Source organism: Xylona heveae (genome assembly GCF_001619985.1).
Source record: "Xylona heveae TC161 unplaced genomic scaffold L228scaffold_5, whole genome shotgun sequence".
In the NCBI taxonomy this organism is placed as follows: domain Eukaryota; kingdom Fungi; phylum Ascomycota; class Xylonomycetes; order Xylonales; family Xylonaceae; genus Xylona; species Xylona heveae.
This window is the reverse complement of record NW_017264197.1, coordinates 1,553,932-1,571,163: the sequence shown is the minus strand read 5'-3', so window position 1 is coordinate 1,571,163 and position 17,232 is coordinate 1,553,932. Positions and strand designations below refer to the sequence as shown.

Below are 17,232 nucleotides of genomic sequence, written 5' to 3'. Positions count from 1 at the left end.
CGACGATACTCGTTCCAACGTGGTTGCAGCCGAACTCAAATGCTTAGCGGGAGGACTTCCAATTATCGAACTGTTTGGAGTCCTTGCGCGCATCTCGTCCGGCCAAGCAACGTACATATGATTGATACGTCCAAGTCGTCTGAGAAGATTCTTTTGGAAGCCAAGCCGATTCAGGTGCACAGTGGCAAGGATTCTCGGACGATCCTTTTCGCCTTGAGGGAACGGTATTTCTTTCCGATTACGCCACCATTTGGGCAGCGGAACTTCATAGCTATCGTAGCCTGGAATTTAATTTTATGTCAGATTTGTCTTCCAAGGGTACTATCGTTTCTTTTTTGACTTACTTCTGTATATTTCTAGGTCTCCGTACCTGCATGTTGACAATGTGTGCTGGAAAGGGTCATAAACTATTGTTTGTGCTTGCTCGGTTGGTCTACCCTTGTAAAGGTTGGATTGACGACCTGTCATGGTCATGGCACAGTGTATTTCAATGCTTGCTCGATCGAAAATATTCTTCCACTGAACCGTTGATGGCAGTCCATGGTGAAAATGAAAAAGGGGCCGAAAACATTCTTTGGGTGCGAGCAACAGCCGGCGACTTTATAGTAGGTTATCTATCATCTTGTTCCACTTTTTCTGAATTTCTTTCATTACGAAGATGACACAAGGCGCGGGTCTTTTTCCCCGTGCAATGATCAAAAGGAAGATTCCATTTTTGTTGGTGTGGAGCCCGTCTCTCCGGATGTTGATCGAAACTTTGTCTTCCACTACATGCAAGCCACAGCGACAAAGTGGTCCGTCCTGTCCGGCGGCTCGGCACCGCATGCGAAATGAGGCTCTCGGCCTGGCTTCGTTGTTCAATGTCTGCGGCTCAATGTTTCGGCGCAGTAGATTAAGGATGGGCAGTTCTTATCGGAGCAGATACTAAACAAGAGTGAATGGCGGTGGCTATGCCCTCCATTTCCCACCGTTCTCACGTATGACGACCTTCATATGATCGGAAAGAGCTCACAGTAGGTTTCCAGCTGCTACGTATGAATCATTCGCTTTTTGTTGCACACCACTCCACGCGGGCGGCAATGTACCGGTGATGAACAAAGCTGACATCTGATTAGCTGCCTTACTTTTTTACTGCAGAAAGGTGGCCCGTATGAGCTATGACTGTGCGGGAAGTAATGATAGGCAGGTGACGAATATGCAAATGTGACTGTCAATTTCCCTTGAGAATGGATGGATGGGTATCCACTCAACGATCTCGACATTCGCGGACAAGATTTCCATGAATCTATAAGCGCTAGAATCACAAAGCATCATGGAGTCAATCAAGCATTTTAGGAATGGTATTCAGCCGCATTCAGAAAAAATGTCATGTCGGGAGAGGATTAGGGCTAGCAAGAACACCACACCAGAGTGAAACACGCCGTATCGCAGCGCCCGGAATTGATCCTGCGAGTTTGTGTCACCCAAACAACCTTGTCCATCGCTAAAAATGACCAGATATGGTTAATTTATAAGCCTCAGTCCTTTCATCGACACATCATCCCGGCTGATCGTGACACAGTTGCGACATTTGAGCGGCATATCAGAAGGTTCTAATTGTTCCCGCACGTGGATCGGATTCGTCTCTTCCGACGTTCCGCTGCTTGAAAAGGGTTGCAACTTTTTGGAGGTCATTTGCAGTTCATTATGCATAGCTACCGTGGATGCCCGGCATTCTATCGTCTCCGGGTTCGAGGTAAACGAAACTAATTAGGCTTCCTAAGTCTGGATAACATCCAACATTATCACGATTCTACCACAGCCTGAGCTGTTGGATTCCGACCCTCATTGCATTGCTCCGGTGTTCCCTTTGTTTGTTCTTATCTTTCTAGCATTTGCAGAAAGTGGCTTGATGGGCCTCCGAAAAGGGGGAGCTGATCAAACAAATCAAAAGGACAATCGAAGGAGCGGCTGGTTTTCTTTCCTGAGAGCAAGTCTTGTGAACGAAAAGGGGCCCCCCTTATGCGTAGCAGTGGAGACCTACAAGGAAAATTCAAGCAATCATATATTGACCGGACTTCTGTCTGCAGGGTACTCGGGCAAAAATTTACAGGGATATTGCATCTTTTATCACCTGCCACTCTTCATTTCTCCGCAATACTCTTTTCTCACGCATGCCGCGCAATTTTACAGGGTATTTTGGTCTCGAAGCCACTGGCGCACTGAGTTGCCAGGCTTCTTTTTGATCCGATATGGGCTGTGCCAAGATTGATTCTATTCTTTTTGAATCGCGCCTGTTGTTGTTATCGGCATCGCCTTCTCCCCCAAACTTCGTACTACCATGAGGTGTCATGATCGAGCCTCGCATTAAACGAAGAGATACATGGCGAAGCTCAGCTCGACGATCAATCTCAAGCATTCAACAGCTCTTTGCAGTTTTCCAGAAATGGAAACTCGATGTGGGGGCCACAGAGTATGAAAAGCGATTGGTAAAATTCGAAAGTACAGCCCCTTTATCTGTCGCTTCAGGACCAATCTCTCAAAGTACTGCGGTCAAGGTCTTGTTCGAAAATACTCAATCAGGGAAAAAGCGACTATGCAACCACCGTCAAACGTCCTCACAAGCGCCCATTTTCCCTTTTTAACCATAGTGGCGTCCCCGATGCATTCGACAGGATGCGAAAAGGACGATAGTGACTATGTACTCAGGATGAGGTAACTCTTGGCTGTGTAGTTGAGAGGCTGGCGGCTATTGATGATCGGCCGTATAGGCACTGAGCCTTCAGGCAGCGAAAGTAGTCTAGTATCAAAAAAATTTCGCCATCATCCCACGGGCTCGATACTCATCTTTCATCTATAATACTGTGGTCGTCAGCCAATCTTGGGCCAAGAAACGTATGCGCCCTTGAATGAAACATCTATTGGTTTAGGATTACTTCGATGGAAACTCAAAACGGTGATCCGTGGGGTGAAGAAACATTACTCAGTTTAGGTACGCGTCAATGATAAACAAGATACATGCTGCAGAATTCTAAGCTTATACTTGACTAGATGGAGGAGGAATCCGCGGTTACTTTAGTCTTCTTATACTGCAAGCTCTCATGGAAGAAATAAGGAGATTAGAGGAAGCACGAGATATTTCTTCTAGCTATGATCCCATTGAGTTCGTGCCACCTATCAATGGTAATCCCGCCGAGCCGCGAGCCGTAGGCTCTCAGTTTCTGCCATGCCACTACTTCGATTACATTGTTGGCACCAGTACTGGAGGGTGAGTACTCCCAAGCAGAAATATTAAGTGAGATGGTCGCTGAGATACGGAAAGATTGATTGCGATCATGTTGGGTAGACTTCGAATGCGAGTGAGCGAATGCATTGCCATATATGAAAGGTTAGGGGAAGAGTTCTTTGGCCAACCAAGAACTTTCCATATTCGCTCTCTTCTCTGGAGGCCCAGGTCCAAGTACAATGCCGACAAGTTTGAAAAGATTATCGAAAGAGTTGTAAACGACCGGACACTGGAAAGACCTGAACTGGGAAGGCGTGAATTTGGCAGTCCGATTTCATTCGAGCACGCTCCGCAGGCGCGTATTTGTCGAGTGTAAGGAACCAAAACCTTGAGAGATCGAGAAACAAGAGTATTGATATATGTCACCAGCATGGTGTTTGCCCACCATCGAGGGCCCAGTCGTGCTGCGGATCGTTTACATCTTTTCCATACCTACGATCGTCCCGACTATGTTGGACTTCCCACAGGAGGCCAAGCATTTATAAGGGATCCGGAAACTCGTCGTGCAACTTCGCTACCAATATCACAAGTCGCAAGGGCAACCACAGCGGCACCAACGTACATGAGAAGTTTCAAGACAAATGGTCATGAGTTTCTTGACGGAGGGTTCGGGTCTTCCAACAATCCAGTAGGTGAGGCATGGGAGGAGATGAAACAGATGAATCAGTCGCGGGGAAAGTTGATGCATGCACTTGTGAGCATTGGGACAGGACGAAAAGCCATCTCAAGGTTCCCGGATCTGATCGGATTGCGAAAATATATTTATATCATCAAAGCTGCGACCCAAATGGCCTCGGACGCTGAATTGGAAAATATCTCAATGGAACGACTGATCCGCGAATTGGGAGATAAGGAACCCCCAGAAACCTACTTTCGATTCAGTGTCGATAATAAGCTGGGGAAAATGAAACTTGACGAATGGAACAATGTCCGACGTGATGGAAAAAAAGATACATTGCTGTTTATTCGACAAGTTGCCGCTGAGTACATCAACGAGGATAATGTGCAAAGGATGCTCAACGCAAGTTCACAACGACTGGTTTCTTTGAGAAGGAGAAGGAGCACCACGGTTCGCTGGGCGCAATACGCTTCAGTGGTTTCATTCCACTGCCCTGTCCCAACATGCACCACCATTTATGGCAACCGTGATGATCTTAGACACCATCTTGAAAGAAGTCATGCAGACTGGCTCACGACGCACGATCTCGATGAAGAAAGTCTAACAAGGCTGCTTGATAGCCGACAGAGATATATTGGCTGAATGTCTGCATTGAAAGCAGCTCAGCGTATTGCTTGATCCCCAAACATGATGCAGCTGGCGTAAACACTACCCGGCTCCTTTTTGCTCGGATGATCGAAGCTTTTACCCTTTGTTCGTGGACTAACAAGCAGCACCATTGGTGTGTTTCCGTGCCAGTATTTCGAAGTCTATTAGCATTACCTCTTCGTATGAGTTAGCCTCTTTGGATAGGTATGTTCTTGATATACCTGTCCATTCTAAGGACTCTTTAAAAGCCTTATACTAATTCGCCTTCCCGAAGCGAAGATCTAGAGGATCACTGGAAAAATTGATGCAAGAATGTTGGAATGGGGTCCGAAAAATGGATTTGAGATGATATAATGTACATATAAAGAGCCCAGTTCTTATGCTTCTTGACGCCTTAACGATATTTCCTATACACTGCATCCTCCTTAATACGCGCCTCAACAAGATCAATGACGGCAGGATCATATATGTCTTCCGGCTGCTTCGAGCCCTTGAGGATTTCTCTTTCATGAACGGCGGCCTCTTCCTTAGTCACGCAGACCAGGTCCGTGAGGTTTAACCGCGAACTCTTCTGGCCAGGCCAACGGTCGTCAACCATGTCTTCCTTTGATGCTGGAGCTCGCCACCGCACAAGGTTCAGTCGAGTCGCGAGCCCACTCACAGCACTACGGCCCTTGAAAACTTCCTCGACCAAGTATCCTACGTCGTCTTGAGAGATGGGAAGTTTCAGTCCAACAACATCAAGACCATAGGACCTCGCCACACGCTCTTCCAGCCCTTGGAGAGTCCCCAGGATGGAATCGTACAGCTTCTCTCTTCCCTTTGCAGGGATATACTCGTGCGGGTAGCCTGTCAGTGCAAGGATGACATGATTTGCTGCCGTCAGACCAAACATGGCCGGCATGGTGCCGAGCACAGGCAGAATACGCACACGGAAGTCGGGCAGCACGCCCAACTCGCCCACGCCGCCCTTTTGGAATTCCTCCTCGGCAAGCGGGAGCAACTGCGCCTTGCCGGGACCTGGCTTCTCGGTCGAGTATACGACCGGAATGCCATCCTTGACACCAAGCGCACGGAGACGCCGCCGCGTAGATCGCGAAAGAGGATCTTCAATACTTGCCGCAATATCGCCGACAAAGATCCGGGTAGGGTCGGACTTGCATCCAGCGCCCATGGATGAAATGACTGGTATCGAATTTTTCGCACAGTAATGCAGCAGAGCAACCTTGCTGTCGATGTTGTCAATTGCGTCAATGACGAAACTCGGCTGCTGGCCGTCTGACCATGGGCCAAGCTGACTTTGAGCGGTGGACTCGCTGAATAGAGCATTCTGGCAATCGAACTGTACCCATGGAGTCACCTGTTGTAGACGTCTCTGCAGGGTATGCACCTTGGGAGTTCCGACATCGACAAGTGTTGCGACTGCATGGCGGTTGAGAGAAGATAACGTGACCTGGTCAAAGTCGATCAGGCGGATTTTCGAAACTCCTGAGCGTGCCAGGTTGGTGGTAGCATGTGATCCGACTCCGCCGCATCCGACCACTATGATGAATGATGACCGTAGCTTTGCAAGTCCCTCGTCTGTAAGAAACACGCGGTTTCGCGCGAGTTGTTCCAGGATGAGATCTATATTTCCATGGTAACGTTAGCCTCAAAAATAAAGCTAGACATGAATAGTAATAATAATAATATTATTATTACAACCGCGACGTTGTAACAAAGCAATCTGATATTTTGACCAAACATACCATCGTCATAGTCTCCCTTTTGCGCGCGCGCCGCCAGGGCTGCGCTACGCTCGTCCTCTTTGCTCATGCCCAGCTGCGATGCGGCGCCAAAATCTGTGAGCTTCACTTTCGCCGGTCAGCCTTATTTTTGTCTTAAATTATTCTCCAACAGTGTATTGTGCTTTGGCGTCATCTCCCAGCTTCAGCCACATGATCCAAAGCTAAGCCATGCTAACGCACGTCATGCGCCACCACCTCGAGTCCTTTCTCGCCCTGCTGCCTATTTTGCAGCACCCCCAGCGGGGAAAAAAAAGGGTGGGAAGTGGAAAGGTTGAAGAGGTCTAAGCCCACCTTGTTCGCCACATGTTCCTGACTTAGCTCCGGGATTGACGCCTTAAGATCGTCGACTCTATGTTTTCTTCGCGCGGCCTGGAATCCGAAAATGGCGCTCGCAACAAGAGCGCCGGAGATGACAGCCGTGGCGGCCAATTGCGCCTGATGCGATCCGCTGGTTCGAGAAATGAAAGAGGACATGTTGGAGATGCCCTATGTCCGTCGATTACCCCAAAAGTAGGCAGGTAATTTGGGGATCACTATCCCCCAGTTATGCCAGCTCGAATGCGCTGTTATAGAGTCGCAAGATCCTTTGGCAATATTGTCGAATGTCCCTGTCGAACGATATGACCGATAGGAAGATTATCGTCTCACAACTTTTTTGTTGCTTTGGCGGCTCTGCGGCAAAAAAGCGGCGGTTACGCCATTGCGCTTCATTAGCTTCCACTACACTCAGCCTTACCCGGCGGGCCGTCGTCTCAGTCACTACGACGTGATCGGCAACGTTGACGTTTCATTTGTTCTATAACAGCAACAGTAGCAGCACATTTCTCACACGGACACAGCGTGACGCGTAGGTACACTTTTTTATATTAGCATCTTCTTCCATATATGTATAGCTCGAGGCTAACTATTTTCATCTGCAGTCTTACCCAATGACGATAACCCTCACCCGAGCTTCCACGAGCCGCACTGGCCACCTTGGGGTATCTTCTTTCAGGAGCTTCCCTATAGGTAGCTAGTATAAAACGACGGCGTACCACGTATTTTACATACGGCGGAACGTTGGGTTTTCTCGCGGCAATGACTGAGCTCTAGGAACAGAAATCGAAGGGTTTTTCCACGCTCACTGTCCGTGGGAGATACTCGTGCAAGCTGTCCCCCGCAGCGCAAGCAATACCTTTACACCCCCATTCCTCTCTCCTGTTAGTCTTGGTCCTATATGTCTCCCATTTGCGGATTTGGGTCGCAGAGGACCGTGTTAAAGAGACTGCAGGTGCATAAGTTCAACCATCTTACTCTTTTTCTACCCTCTCCAAACGTCTTGTCTCTTTTCATTCTCTTCTCCTCGTTTTCGTGAAAGAAACGGTATTACCATCTTGTCTGTTTCTCGACGTTTCGCAGCCGCAGTGACGAGTCTCAGCACTTTCCGAGGCCAATACCTACCTCTTTTTCTTTGCTTTTCTCTTTTCTCTCTTTATCTCCTCTCACCGCCGATCTCGTATCCTTGCTTGTCTTTTATACTTTGTCCAGTTTAGATGGGAAGGGAAGAGTTTCAAACTATTCAAGATATCTAGAGCCAGAACGAGCCGCAACTGCTAGTACGCAAAAGGGGTCACCTATCTCTATAAAGGTTGTTAGGGAGAAGTGATTCCCGGCGTACCGAGGAAGCTGTTCGCGTTGGAATTTAGGTGTCTTGTCAGCTTGATATTTTCTCTGTTTCGCGTCAAAGACTCGAGGCAAAGTAACAAAAAGCGGGATGAGCTAAGCGGTGGGCAGAAGGGGAAGAAAGGAAAGAAGGAAGGAAAATTGACGTAAGGTGCCTGTGACGAAGTGTTTTTTTTATTAAAGTAGTTTTCAATCGGAGTGGCTCCGTCGAGAACACGCAAGACACGATACCGTTTCCTTTTGCGATGTAAGAGGATGGGGATGTGAGAAGGGAGCAAGTTTGGAGTTTCAAAGGGGGGGAAAGAAACCATGTAAGTATGGTATTATATACGGACTGGGGGGAAGGTGAAGCGCAAGGGCGGTAGAAGCTGTTGTGATACCTTCATGCTCGCCATGGAGTGGACTTTTGAAGACCCGGTGATGATGAAACGTGTGTCAAAAGCCAAAATTGTATGGCAGCCCGAGTCGTATTTCGTGCGGCATTCTTCGTGGTTGTCTATGAGAACCGTAAGAGAGCTAATCTGAGGGTCTAAGTCTCGTGTTCCTTTTATTTACTTAGTCTTCTTAGATTACATGTGCGCAAAATACATTTAGTTCCTTAATTTCTATATGCAATAGAGTTACAGAGCTTTTCATCCGTGCGTTTCCATGATATGCCCAGCTATGATAATCTTGCGAGCAGCAAAAGAATCCCAGGCCAGGTCGTACTCAGCACCAATGAACGGTATGCCTTTATATCCTTTTTTATTTTTATTTTTATTTTTATTTTTTATTTTTTATTTTTTATTTTTTTTTATTTGCCCTTTGCGCTCTATCCGTCGGCGCCGGCTCCAGCTGCTAAAGAGGTATTCTCGGTTTCTGCCAACCTTACTTCTAATCCACGTGGTCAATATTCGTGCTTCTGAATTACGGCGTGCCAGTAAGTGTGAGTGGTGCACGTTGTGCATTCTTTAGCAAGTTAGAATCAGCCTTCTACAGAGTAATTGTCAATCATTACTTGGTCCGTCAATATCTGCAGGCCCTCGAGGGCCGAGGCAATACAGAGTAGGCAATATTCCCTCCACCAAAGCTATTTCCAACTAATGAGCTTCAGCTTTTCAAGCACAACATGCTCGGCAGAACTCTGGCTCCTCAGGCGACAGGCAGGCAGTTTTTAGTCATGGTTAATGTGCTGGAGGTAATAAATACTCTCCAATTTTGCAAAGAAGGGTTTATTCGAAAGCTATTGAGATTGTCAAATCGACAATCCTGCTTCTCATTATAAAGCACGGCTTTTATACTTTCAGCTTGCGCCGGAAGCACATTGCGTGCAGCGTGCTTCATTGTCGCCAATATAAATAATATCTTTGGCCCGAATGTGGGCCGTGGTACTTTTGCAAAACGACGTAAGATAAAACATACAATCTTGGACTTTCCTACCTCATTTCTTTATGAAATAATCTGACGCCTCTTGGCCTGACGAGCATGTGAACCGTTCTCGATCAGCTTTCTGTATTTATGTTGAAGGAAGAGCTTGCATGCATGATAGTAGAAGCAATGAATAAGGGAGAGACACGAATTAATATTAAGGTTTTTCTGGGACGTTCAATGTTTTGGTATCGGTTCTTGACAGCTTACTATAGTGGACTTAGAATCCCTTTTCACTGTAAATGAGAATTAGGATCCCGCAGTCGAGGAAAGAAGGCAGCAGCTGGAATAACGAGCTTAAAATTCATTCGGACTCGCCATCCTGTGTATCAGATCTCGATTATATACTCAGATTTCTCGAACTCGGTGCAAGTTCAAAGGTTGGATACTATTTTAAGGGTTTTAACATGTTCCTTCGTGAAGTATCAGTATTGAGCTAGAACTTTGAAAAGGGTTTAGTGGAGTTCAACTCACGATCATTCTATCTATTGCATGGCTTTTATATACTGTATACCGTTATATGTATTGAAGATTTTTTGCCAAGCATATTGGTGTTGCTGTGAGTCCCAAAGACTCTGGTTAGAATCCGATCTGTATCTCTGGTATTAAGATAGTGTAAAGTAGTCCAATGAATTTCAGGGTCAATTGTCCGTCATATTGAGATCATTTAATATCTCCTGTGCACGTTGTCTCAATTTGAAAACAAATCCTGATGACTCTTTGACTTCTTTCTGCCGATTCTCTAGATAAATTACTCTCGTGCTGTTTGCTTGATTTTTTGTTAGGGCTTTAGCTCGAATAACTTGAACAAAGGCAGAAACAAAGATAGGAAAGGAGTAAGACGAAGAAATCTCCAATTTTTACGTCATATAGACGCTTCTTTTCGGAAAAACCGTATCGGGGCCGCTTTATACACAATATGCGGTAGAGAGTGCGCAGCAACTCGTGTGAACCTTTCTATATTCTACTCTGTTTCGCGCATTCGAAACGCTTCTCGGTACTTTTCTCGGTTGCCCTCAAATTTTGGGCAGCGCCATAGATAAAAGATTGACCACCGCAGAGATTCTGCTAGGGGTATTAATAGAGCAGTGACAAGAATTATCTGCCAGACGGCGTCTTGCGTCTGCAGAATTTGCCATGGGGCGATTGTTCAAAATCTCCCACGATTTTTCGTAGACGACGGAGGCGGCCATGCCACCAATCAGTGTGAACGGGGCGCGTCTCGAATCCTGGAGCAAGTTCAGGTTAGCCTTGAAATAAACACGTTGCTCCTTTGGCGTCAGGCGTCTTACACTGCTCCATTTCGGCTCCCTTAAATCCGGGCACGAAGCCGGGCACCATTTCCCCTAACTCTCCCCAAAATTATGGGTACGTGAAACGTTTGGGATTGTAATTAGGATTGTGGCTAGGTTTAGGTCTAGGAACAGGACTGTGACTAGCGTTGTGGTTGTAATTGTAATTAATCATGTAGTTAAAGCGACGAGGCAAGGTCTCCGCTTGAAATTTAAATTTGGGCGTATCGAATGTATAGAAGCCAAAAGTCGACGGAAGGATGGGTTGTCTTCTTCTTCTGCTGTTCTTCCTTCTTTGCTTCTTGTTTTACTGCGCTTTCAGGGAAGTCGAGCAAGCTGGATTAGAATATTATGATATTTCAACTCTCTGCACATTGTAGTTCTTTTGGACCACCCGCTCGTTTTGGATTATAACAGTCTTCTATTTGCTAAAGAAGTGATTCAGCGCTTCTGTAGGACTCACGAGATAATACCATTGAATCCTCATATATGATTCCCGCTCCTTGTGCAAACACCCGGATTAGTAGGTATTGTGTCTGGAATGGTTGCTGGCAATTGATTGTCTTCCACTAGGAGCCGGTCTGTGAGATCTTTGCTGACAGGACCTCCCTCATCATAGCAATACCTATCAGTTAGTCTGCCCGATCTGACAGGCTCTAACCGTGGATGGAATTCCAGTCCGTGTTGCCTCTCCATTCAAAGGCAGTCGTTGTTGGATCATGAGATCTTACTTGTCTCGCAGGTTTTCTGTCCGAAAAGGATCATAATAATTCTGGTATCCTTGCCTTGGATACATGGTGCATCCTTGACTGTATCCTGTTGATGAAATCATTCAAAACACAAAATTGCATCTTGCTGTTGCGGTGCATATGCTCAGGCCAGCCCAGGGCTTTTTTGGTGGTCTTGGTTGTATAAGAATGATGCACAATATATAACTGAAGCATCCATGTTGACGACAGAGCCAGACGCCAGGACTGAGACTCATACTGGTCCTCATTGGCAATGTGTGCTGCTATAACGACAAGTGCCATGCAATCTTTTCAGACTTGGCTTTGAGGGACTAGCCATCGAGAAGTGAATCATATTTGAAGCCGGCAGAAGCATAAGTTCTTCTCTCGTACACTGGTTGTGGTTAAGTGTCCCACTATCCTTGGCATAAATTTTGCAAGGGATGATGATGAGTTTGCTTCTATCTGCAAGCTGCAGCAGAAATGCATGTACCTCAATGATAGAGGAATCTCCTTCAATTAATTCTTTTGATCAAGTATCATCCATTCCATTGTGACAAATATTAAACCTCGTTTTTGTCACTGGAATGTCAATAAATCGCTTCTAAATGATTCTTTTTTTCCTCGCAGCTTTCCGTTCATACCAATATAGACGGTGTGAAATTTCTAACGTAGTCTGCAAGATGATACGCTATAGTACATCCTCGCTGGGGAGTAATGGTCTCAAAATTGATCTCAGTCTTCAGAAGTTACCACGAACAGCATATTTGCCAGAGGTATCGAATGAATCTAGCCTCATGAAGGAAAAGTCGACATGTCTTGAGTAAAAGCTGAGCTTGGTTCGCAGGTCGTTGTATGGTGATTCGATCGCCGTATTTGAAGCTTAAGACGGCTAATATTGCACTTGCGATAATGGTGATGAAAATTCATTACATCCAAGACCTACATAAGAAACAATCTCAATCACGTACTGCGAAATCGTTTGGTAGGGTGCTGCAAAGTCTGTCTTGTCAAAGTCTGTAGGATGAATTCCTCGCATAAACTAATCATTCTTTGTAGTGCGTCCCATTCCCATTCATGCCGTGTAGTTTTGTATGCCGCGACGACCTCTTCATATATTAGTGGCAATTATTTGCCACCGTTGCAGCTTTTCATGTGCTTTTGTAGCCGCAGCCAACTCTTGTTCCTTGATTTGGAGCGAATCGAAAAAGACGACTTGTGATTCTGTGACATTTTTTTCTTCTTCGTTTCTTCGTTGATTGTTTGATATCCTAGCACATCTTTTTTGTTTCCTGCCCGGTAGGAAAAGCGTTTCAACAGCTGCATGGTCACTGTGTTTTCGAGGCGTCTCTACTATACCTTCTCCGGTATGGGGGTATTTTCGTGGTGTGACAGTTTTCTATACATTTTCGTTTCTAGATTGCTGCGCGGCCTTTCTCTCCTCTGAGAACGGGTCATCGTCTCTGCCGCTGCGTCATCCAGTCTGCTGTTAGGGTCATTTTTCTTCGATCCTGTTCATTGGGACGAGCTTTGCTTGGGCAGATCTTCAGGCCGATATTCTGGAGTTCGCTGTAAACTCTCATTCGGATTGTCTGGCCCTGAGCTGTACGCTCTGCAGCGTGAAAAGTTTGCCAGTCCAATGCAATATCTCCTGCGCCGTGTCTACTTTATCATCAGTGAGCTTGTCTCTTCCAGGGATGGGTGTAGTCATGGCCAGTACAACGCTTTGGTGTGAATCTTCCCGATGAGACGGTTTCTAAGGTGATGACTGTGGTGCTGGCGGGGACATGGACAAATTCTGAGCCAATTCGGCCGTTCTATCAGCCTCTTCGAGAAGCCTCCCTACACTGTCACCTCCTGAGCTCTGTGAGGCGCTTCCGATTCGGAAGATTGGGAAGCTGAGCTCAACCCTCCCTCGTCGAGTCGATGACCTGGCTCACCTTCGGGCACGGAGCTTTCTGCTTCTCCATTCTCGCCGAGCATAACAGCAGCAAGCAGGTGGACGTATACATCTGCTTGATAAGAATTCTCAAACGCACACTTGTACTCCCCAACTATGTAGGCCTCAGGCATCTTCCTGGGTTCGGGTGCAGCTTGAGCTTCATCAGTTCCGGCCTCATCACCCCAATCCTCATTCTCAAATTGACGTTGGAGTTCAGCACTAGCCTCTCCCCTCGCGAGAATTCGGGGTTGGTAGGTGGTTGTTGTTGTTGGTTGATGGTCAAGTACCTGCCTGATCACCTCCATACCAAGGTTCTCGGAAACCATATTGCCTTGCTGTCGCTCTCATGCATACATTGTACGGCCAGGGCCATATCTAGCGGCAACGGCCCTTTTCTGCATGTACTCTGAAAATGCACCGGACTGGGCTGGTGAATCCGTTATGCCAAGCCCTCGCGGCATGGCAGCAAGAAAGATTGGTTTGGTCAGCACCTCTGTCATTACTTGTATAAGGTATGTACTCTATTGTCTTTGAGAAGGCTTTCCAAGGACGTAAAATGAGCAGGAGGCCTAAAAATAGCATATTCAACGAAAGCTAAAGCAGTAAATCATAAAAGGAGTTCAAGCACCGCTCCATTTTTGCGGTAAGTGATGAGATCTGAGAAGCAGAAAATGTTCACGATTGAGGGAGAAGAGAAGAGTTAAATAGAAGATGTGGAAAGGAATTCACCGGAGATTACCTGCACGTAATGAATACTGTATTGCCAAAGAGAAAATGAGTAATCACGGTGCAGAGAATTTTTTTCAATATCATGAATTTTGCATTCAACTTTTTTGGGTGAATCTCTGTCTGCGACATGGCGTTGCAAAGGGTGTTTAGCCACATGCGAGGGGTTGGCACGTTCTGCCAAGCCCAGGAACGAGCGTCGTCATCGTGAGACACGTTCCCATGGCCCAAGGGCAGGTAACCAAATGCAACGGCCATGCACATTCCAAAAGCTTGGCATAAGATGTCAAGCGGTAGAAAAAGGAAATTTAGTTCTTCTTTTTGCAGAATCACTTGGTTGCGTTGGTATGCAAAGGACTGAAAATAACATGTCGATATAAGGTACTACCGTACTCATACGCCCTTGATAGAGATTGTCAGCGCAAACGCATTCTTGTACTGTCCAAAGCAGACATACCTCTGTATTATAGTCTCCATATGCTCAATTACATCTGTTAGAGATCAATGTAGCTGTACTGAACGTGTTTGATGAAGCTAACGAGGTTATAACGTTGTTATGATGTGCCTGTTTCCGGACTGGTGACGCTATAGAGACGAACTAACTCGACTCGTAAACATCAACTTCTCCACAATGAACCAGCCAGCTCCGGTCTCTTCTCTCGTCCTCTTCCTTCCCATAGCCCTTCGTCAATCACAAAACAATTTTGCTTCTGACCTACTGCTGCTGCTATCCGTCAGAATTGTTACCTCTATCCGTGACGAACGATCGATTCCCCGCCGGTCGCAGTATGAGATTGGAAGAGTAAAGACGTAATTGTTATTTTTGGCCCTGCCGCTGCTGACGACGCCCGCGCTACGACCTTATTCCAACGGTACGATTCTTGTATATTATTGACAAAATTTTCTTTTCTTCATTCGATCTTGATACTTCTCATTCCATCAACCTCGTCATTTCTCCGTCACACCCACACCAAAATCCGCCCTGGTTATGGCACATTACGAACACCAACGGTCTCCGCAACCCCGAGATTCGCCCTTTCCGACACCTCTAATAAACCAAGTCCGCAACGAGTGGCAGACGAATCCCAAATACGGACAGATAAACGCGCTCTCAGTGGACGAAGAACCGCGGTGGATAGAGATGATAAAAGCGCCGAGATTACGGCGGCATGTATTCATGCTTGTCGCTGTGCTAATCGCCTGCTGGTTGACCTGGCGATTCTGGCTGGTACCGCGACTCGCCGAACAAGACGAGCTGCTCAAGGAATTCAACACGAATCATGAAGAGGACGAGCAATATGGCGCCAATGCATTGCCGCAGTTTACAGACGTGATACACATGCAAGAACTCGACAGCCGACTGCTACCACGCGCCGGATCGAGCGGAGACAGTCGCCGCCTCGTCATTGTAGGAGATGTACATGGTTGTAAGGAAGAACGTACGTCTACATCTTTGCTATCTGAACAAAACAAAAGAAAACGCTTCAGCATTACTAACATACTCGCCCGAAACCAGTCGTTGAGCTTCTCAACAAAGTCTCGTTCAAGCAAGCCACCGACCACCTCATTCTCACCGGTGACATTGTCGCCAAAGGCCCAGACACACCCGGTGTTGTCCAGCTCGCTCGAGACTTTAAAGCGTCTTGCGTTCGAGGCAATCACGAAGACCGCCTGCTACTCACATATAACGCCATGAGGAGCGGTCGCATAGCGCTCAAAGGCCCGGAAGAAGATCCCAACACGGAAGTCGACGACATGGATGAAGAAAGCTTCAACAAGGGCGACTACAAGTATCGAGCGCTCGTGAAGCAGCTGAGCAAGGAGCAGATCACGTATTTGAAGAGCTGCCCTGTGATTCTCCGCATCGGTCAACTCAGTGGCATGGGCGAAGTAGTCGTTGTGCACGCTGGCTTACTCGCCGGCGTGCCTCTTCTCCGACAAGACCCGTTCAACGTGATGCACATGAGGACGGTCGACTTGGAGACACACGTTCCTAGCGCCGGCCGCGAAGGCACCCCTTGGGAAAAGGTATGTATTTTATCATCTAGATTTGATATCCCTTCCTCTTTCTATTTGCGTCGCTAACAAAAAAAAACTCTAATTCAGCTCTGGAACAAGCACCAAGCAAAAGCCTCGAAGAAGTCCCGAACTACCGTCGTCTACGGGCACGACGCCAAACGCGGGCTCAATATCCAGCAGTACAGCAAAGGCCTCGACAGCGCGTGCGTCACCGGCGGACAACTCACCGCGCTTGTCATCGAGCCCGGCTCATGGGGCAGCGTTACCCAAACCCTCGTGCACGTCGACTGCCACAATCGGAAGAACAAGAAGACCAAGTCGAAGAATGTAAAGATTGAGGACATTCTTCCGACTGGAGATTGACTTTTTTTTCCACTTCTCTTTTTCCTCCCTTTCTCACCCATTAATCTTTTTTTTCCTTTTTCCTTTTCTTTTCTTTCTCAGCTTCCATTTTCAGTATGGCGACTGATTCATGTAAATTTATATTCCATCCCTTCTTCTTCTCTTTTGTCTAAAGGCGTATGCTGTTCTTCCCCCGTTGGCGCCGCGTGGCGTTTCTGTGGCGTTTTGCTGTAACTATCTCTTTTTCTTTTCTTAAACCAGTCTTCCATTTTTGCTTTTCTTACCTAGGTAAGTACCTATCCTACGGGGCAGAGCAGTAGTCACAGGTTGCAGGGCGACAAGGTCACCACCGAGCAGGGCAAGCACTGTAACTGTACACATAATCTAAATCAAAAATAAAAAGAAATTAAATCAACAAACTTAGTTCCAGTTCCATTTTTTTTTTGTATACTATCCATGTAAGTTAGTCTTGATCACACTCACCGTTTCAGTAAATAGAGTCATCTAGTTCAATAATGCAACACATAATTCATATATTTCTCCACGTTGTCTTGACTCTTAAGAGCAACGGAGAAAAAACGTTGGAGAAGAATACTTTCTGAGATTGCACAACATATATTGCCCGACGGCCCCCCGGGATCTCCTGAGTATATTTCACAGCAAAACCCTCACAAAATTAAAAATTTAAAAAGGGGATAGTTTCTCATGATATTATAACTATCGCAACTAAACAGCTTTTCATGTTTCCTATCGCCGCTTGCCAAAGATAAACAAGTGTGCTTTGTTAAAACCAAA

At 46.5% G+C, this 17,232-nt stretch overlaps 5 protein-coding genes across 5 annotated transcripts; 3 read left to right on the top strand and 2 right to left on the bottom strand.

The window, feature by feature from the left end:
- The first annotated feature begins 532 nt into the window (after positions 1–532).
- L228DRAFT_141085 (hypothetical protein) lies at positions 533–1,145 on the top strand. Its single transcript, XM_018329171.1, has 2 exons — positions 533–1,013; positions 1,116–1,145. Exon 1 carries the CDS (start codon positions 659–661, stop codon positions 926–928), a length of 270 nt encoding a protein of 89 aa, XP_018188546.1. The 5' UTR covers positions 533–658; the 3' UTR covers positions 929–1,013; positions 1,116–1,145.
- Positions 1,146–4,117: 2,972 nt separating this feature from the next.
- L228DRAFT_247431 (hypothetical protein) lies at positions 4,118–4,918 on the top strand (the record flags this gene model as incomplete). Its single annotated transcript, XM_018332639.1, has 2 exons — positions 4,118–4,736; positions 4,807–4,918. A coding segment is annotated over one exon (309 nt), but the record flags the coding sequence as incomplete, so codon positions are not given.
- L228DRAFT_247430 (hypothetical protein) lies at positions 4,669–6,970 on the bottom strand. The gene is made up of 3 exons (XM_018332638.1): positions 6,611–6,970; positions 6,281–6,380; positions 4,669–6,158 (listed from the first exon to the last, which is right to left on the bottom strand). The coding sequence occupies exons 1-3, from the start codon at positions 6,791–6,793 to the stop codon at positions 4,927–4,929; spliced, it is 1,515 nt and encodes a 504-aa protein (XP_018188544.1). The 5' UTR covers positions 6,794–6,970; the 3' UTR covers positions 4,669–4,926.
- A 5,892-nt stretch (positions 6,971–12,862) lies between these two features.
- On the bottom strand, positions 12,863–14,111 carry L228DRAFT_283050 (hypothetical protein; the record flags this gene model as incomplete). The annotated part of the gene is made up of 2 exons (XM_018336069.1): positions 13,255–14,111; positions 12,863–13,070 (listed from the first exon to the last, which is right to left on the bottom strand). Exons 1-2 carry the CDS (start codon positions 13,674–13,676, stop codon positions 12,863–12,865), a joined length of 630 nt encoding a protein of 209 aa, XP_018188543.1. The 5' UTR covers positions 13,677–14,111.
- Positions 14,112–14,714: 603 nt separating this feature from the next.
- On the top strand, positions 14,715–16,816 carry L228DRAFT_283049 (Metallo-dependent phosphatase). The gene is made up of 3 exons (XM_018336068.1): positions 14,715–15,515; positions 15,593–16,104; positions 16,183–16,816. Exons 1-3 carry the CDS (start codon positions 15,065–15,067, stop codon positions 16,456–16,458), a joined length of 1,239 nt encoding a protein of 412 aa, XP_018188542.1. The 5' UTR covers positions 14,715–15,064; the 3' UTR covers positions 16,459–16,816.
- The last annotated feature ends 416 nt before the right edge of the window (positions 16,817–17,232 follow it).

What these genes read in the sequence shown, in the direction of transcription:
- L228DRAFT_283049 (XM_018336068.1), top strand. Translation starts at nt 15,065, where the DNA reads ATGGCACATTACGAACACCAACGGTCTCCGCAACCCCGAGATTCGCCC. An exon ending in ACATGGTTGTAAGGAAGAAC is followed by an intron (nt 15,516 to 15,592) that starts GTACGTCTACAT and finishes GCCCGAAACCAG; the next exon opens with TCGTTGAGCTTCTCAACAAA. An exon ending in AAGGCACCCCTTGGGAAAAG is followed by an intron (nt 16,105 to 16,182) that starts GTATGTATTTTA and finishes ACTCTAATTCAG; the next exon opens with CTCTGGAACAAGCACCAAGC.
- L228DRAFT_247430 (XM_018332638.1), bottom strand. Translation starts at nt 6,793, where the DNA reads ATGTCCTCTTTCATTTCTCGAACCAGCGGATCGCATCAGGCGCAATTG. An exon ending in AGGAACATGTGGCGAACAAG is followed by an intron (nt 6,381 to 6,610) that starts GTGGGCTTAGAC and finishes GCGAAAGTGAAG; the next exon opens with CTCACAGATTTTGGCGCCGC. An exon ending in AAAGGGAGACTATGACGATG is followed by an intron (nt 6,159 to 6,280) that starts GTATGTTTGGTC and finishes ATGGAAATATAG; the next exon opens with ATCTCATCCTGGAACAACTC.
- L228DRAFT_141085 (XM_018329171.1), top strand. Translation starts at nt 659, where the DNA reads ATGACACAAGGCGCGGGTCTTTTTCCCCGTGCAATGATCAAAAGGAAG.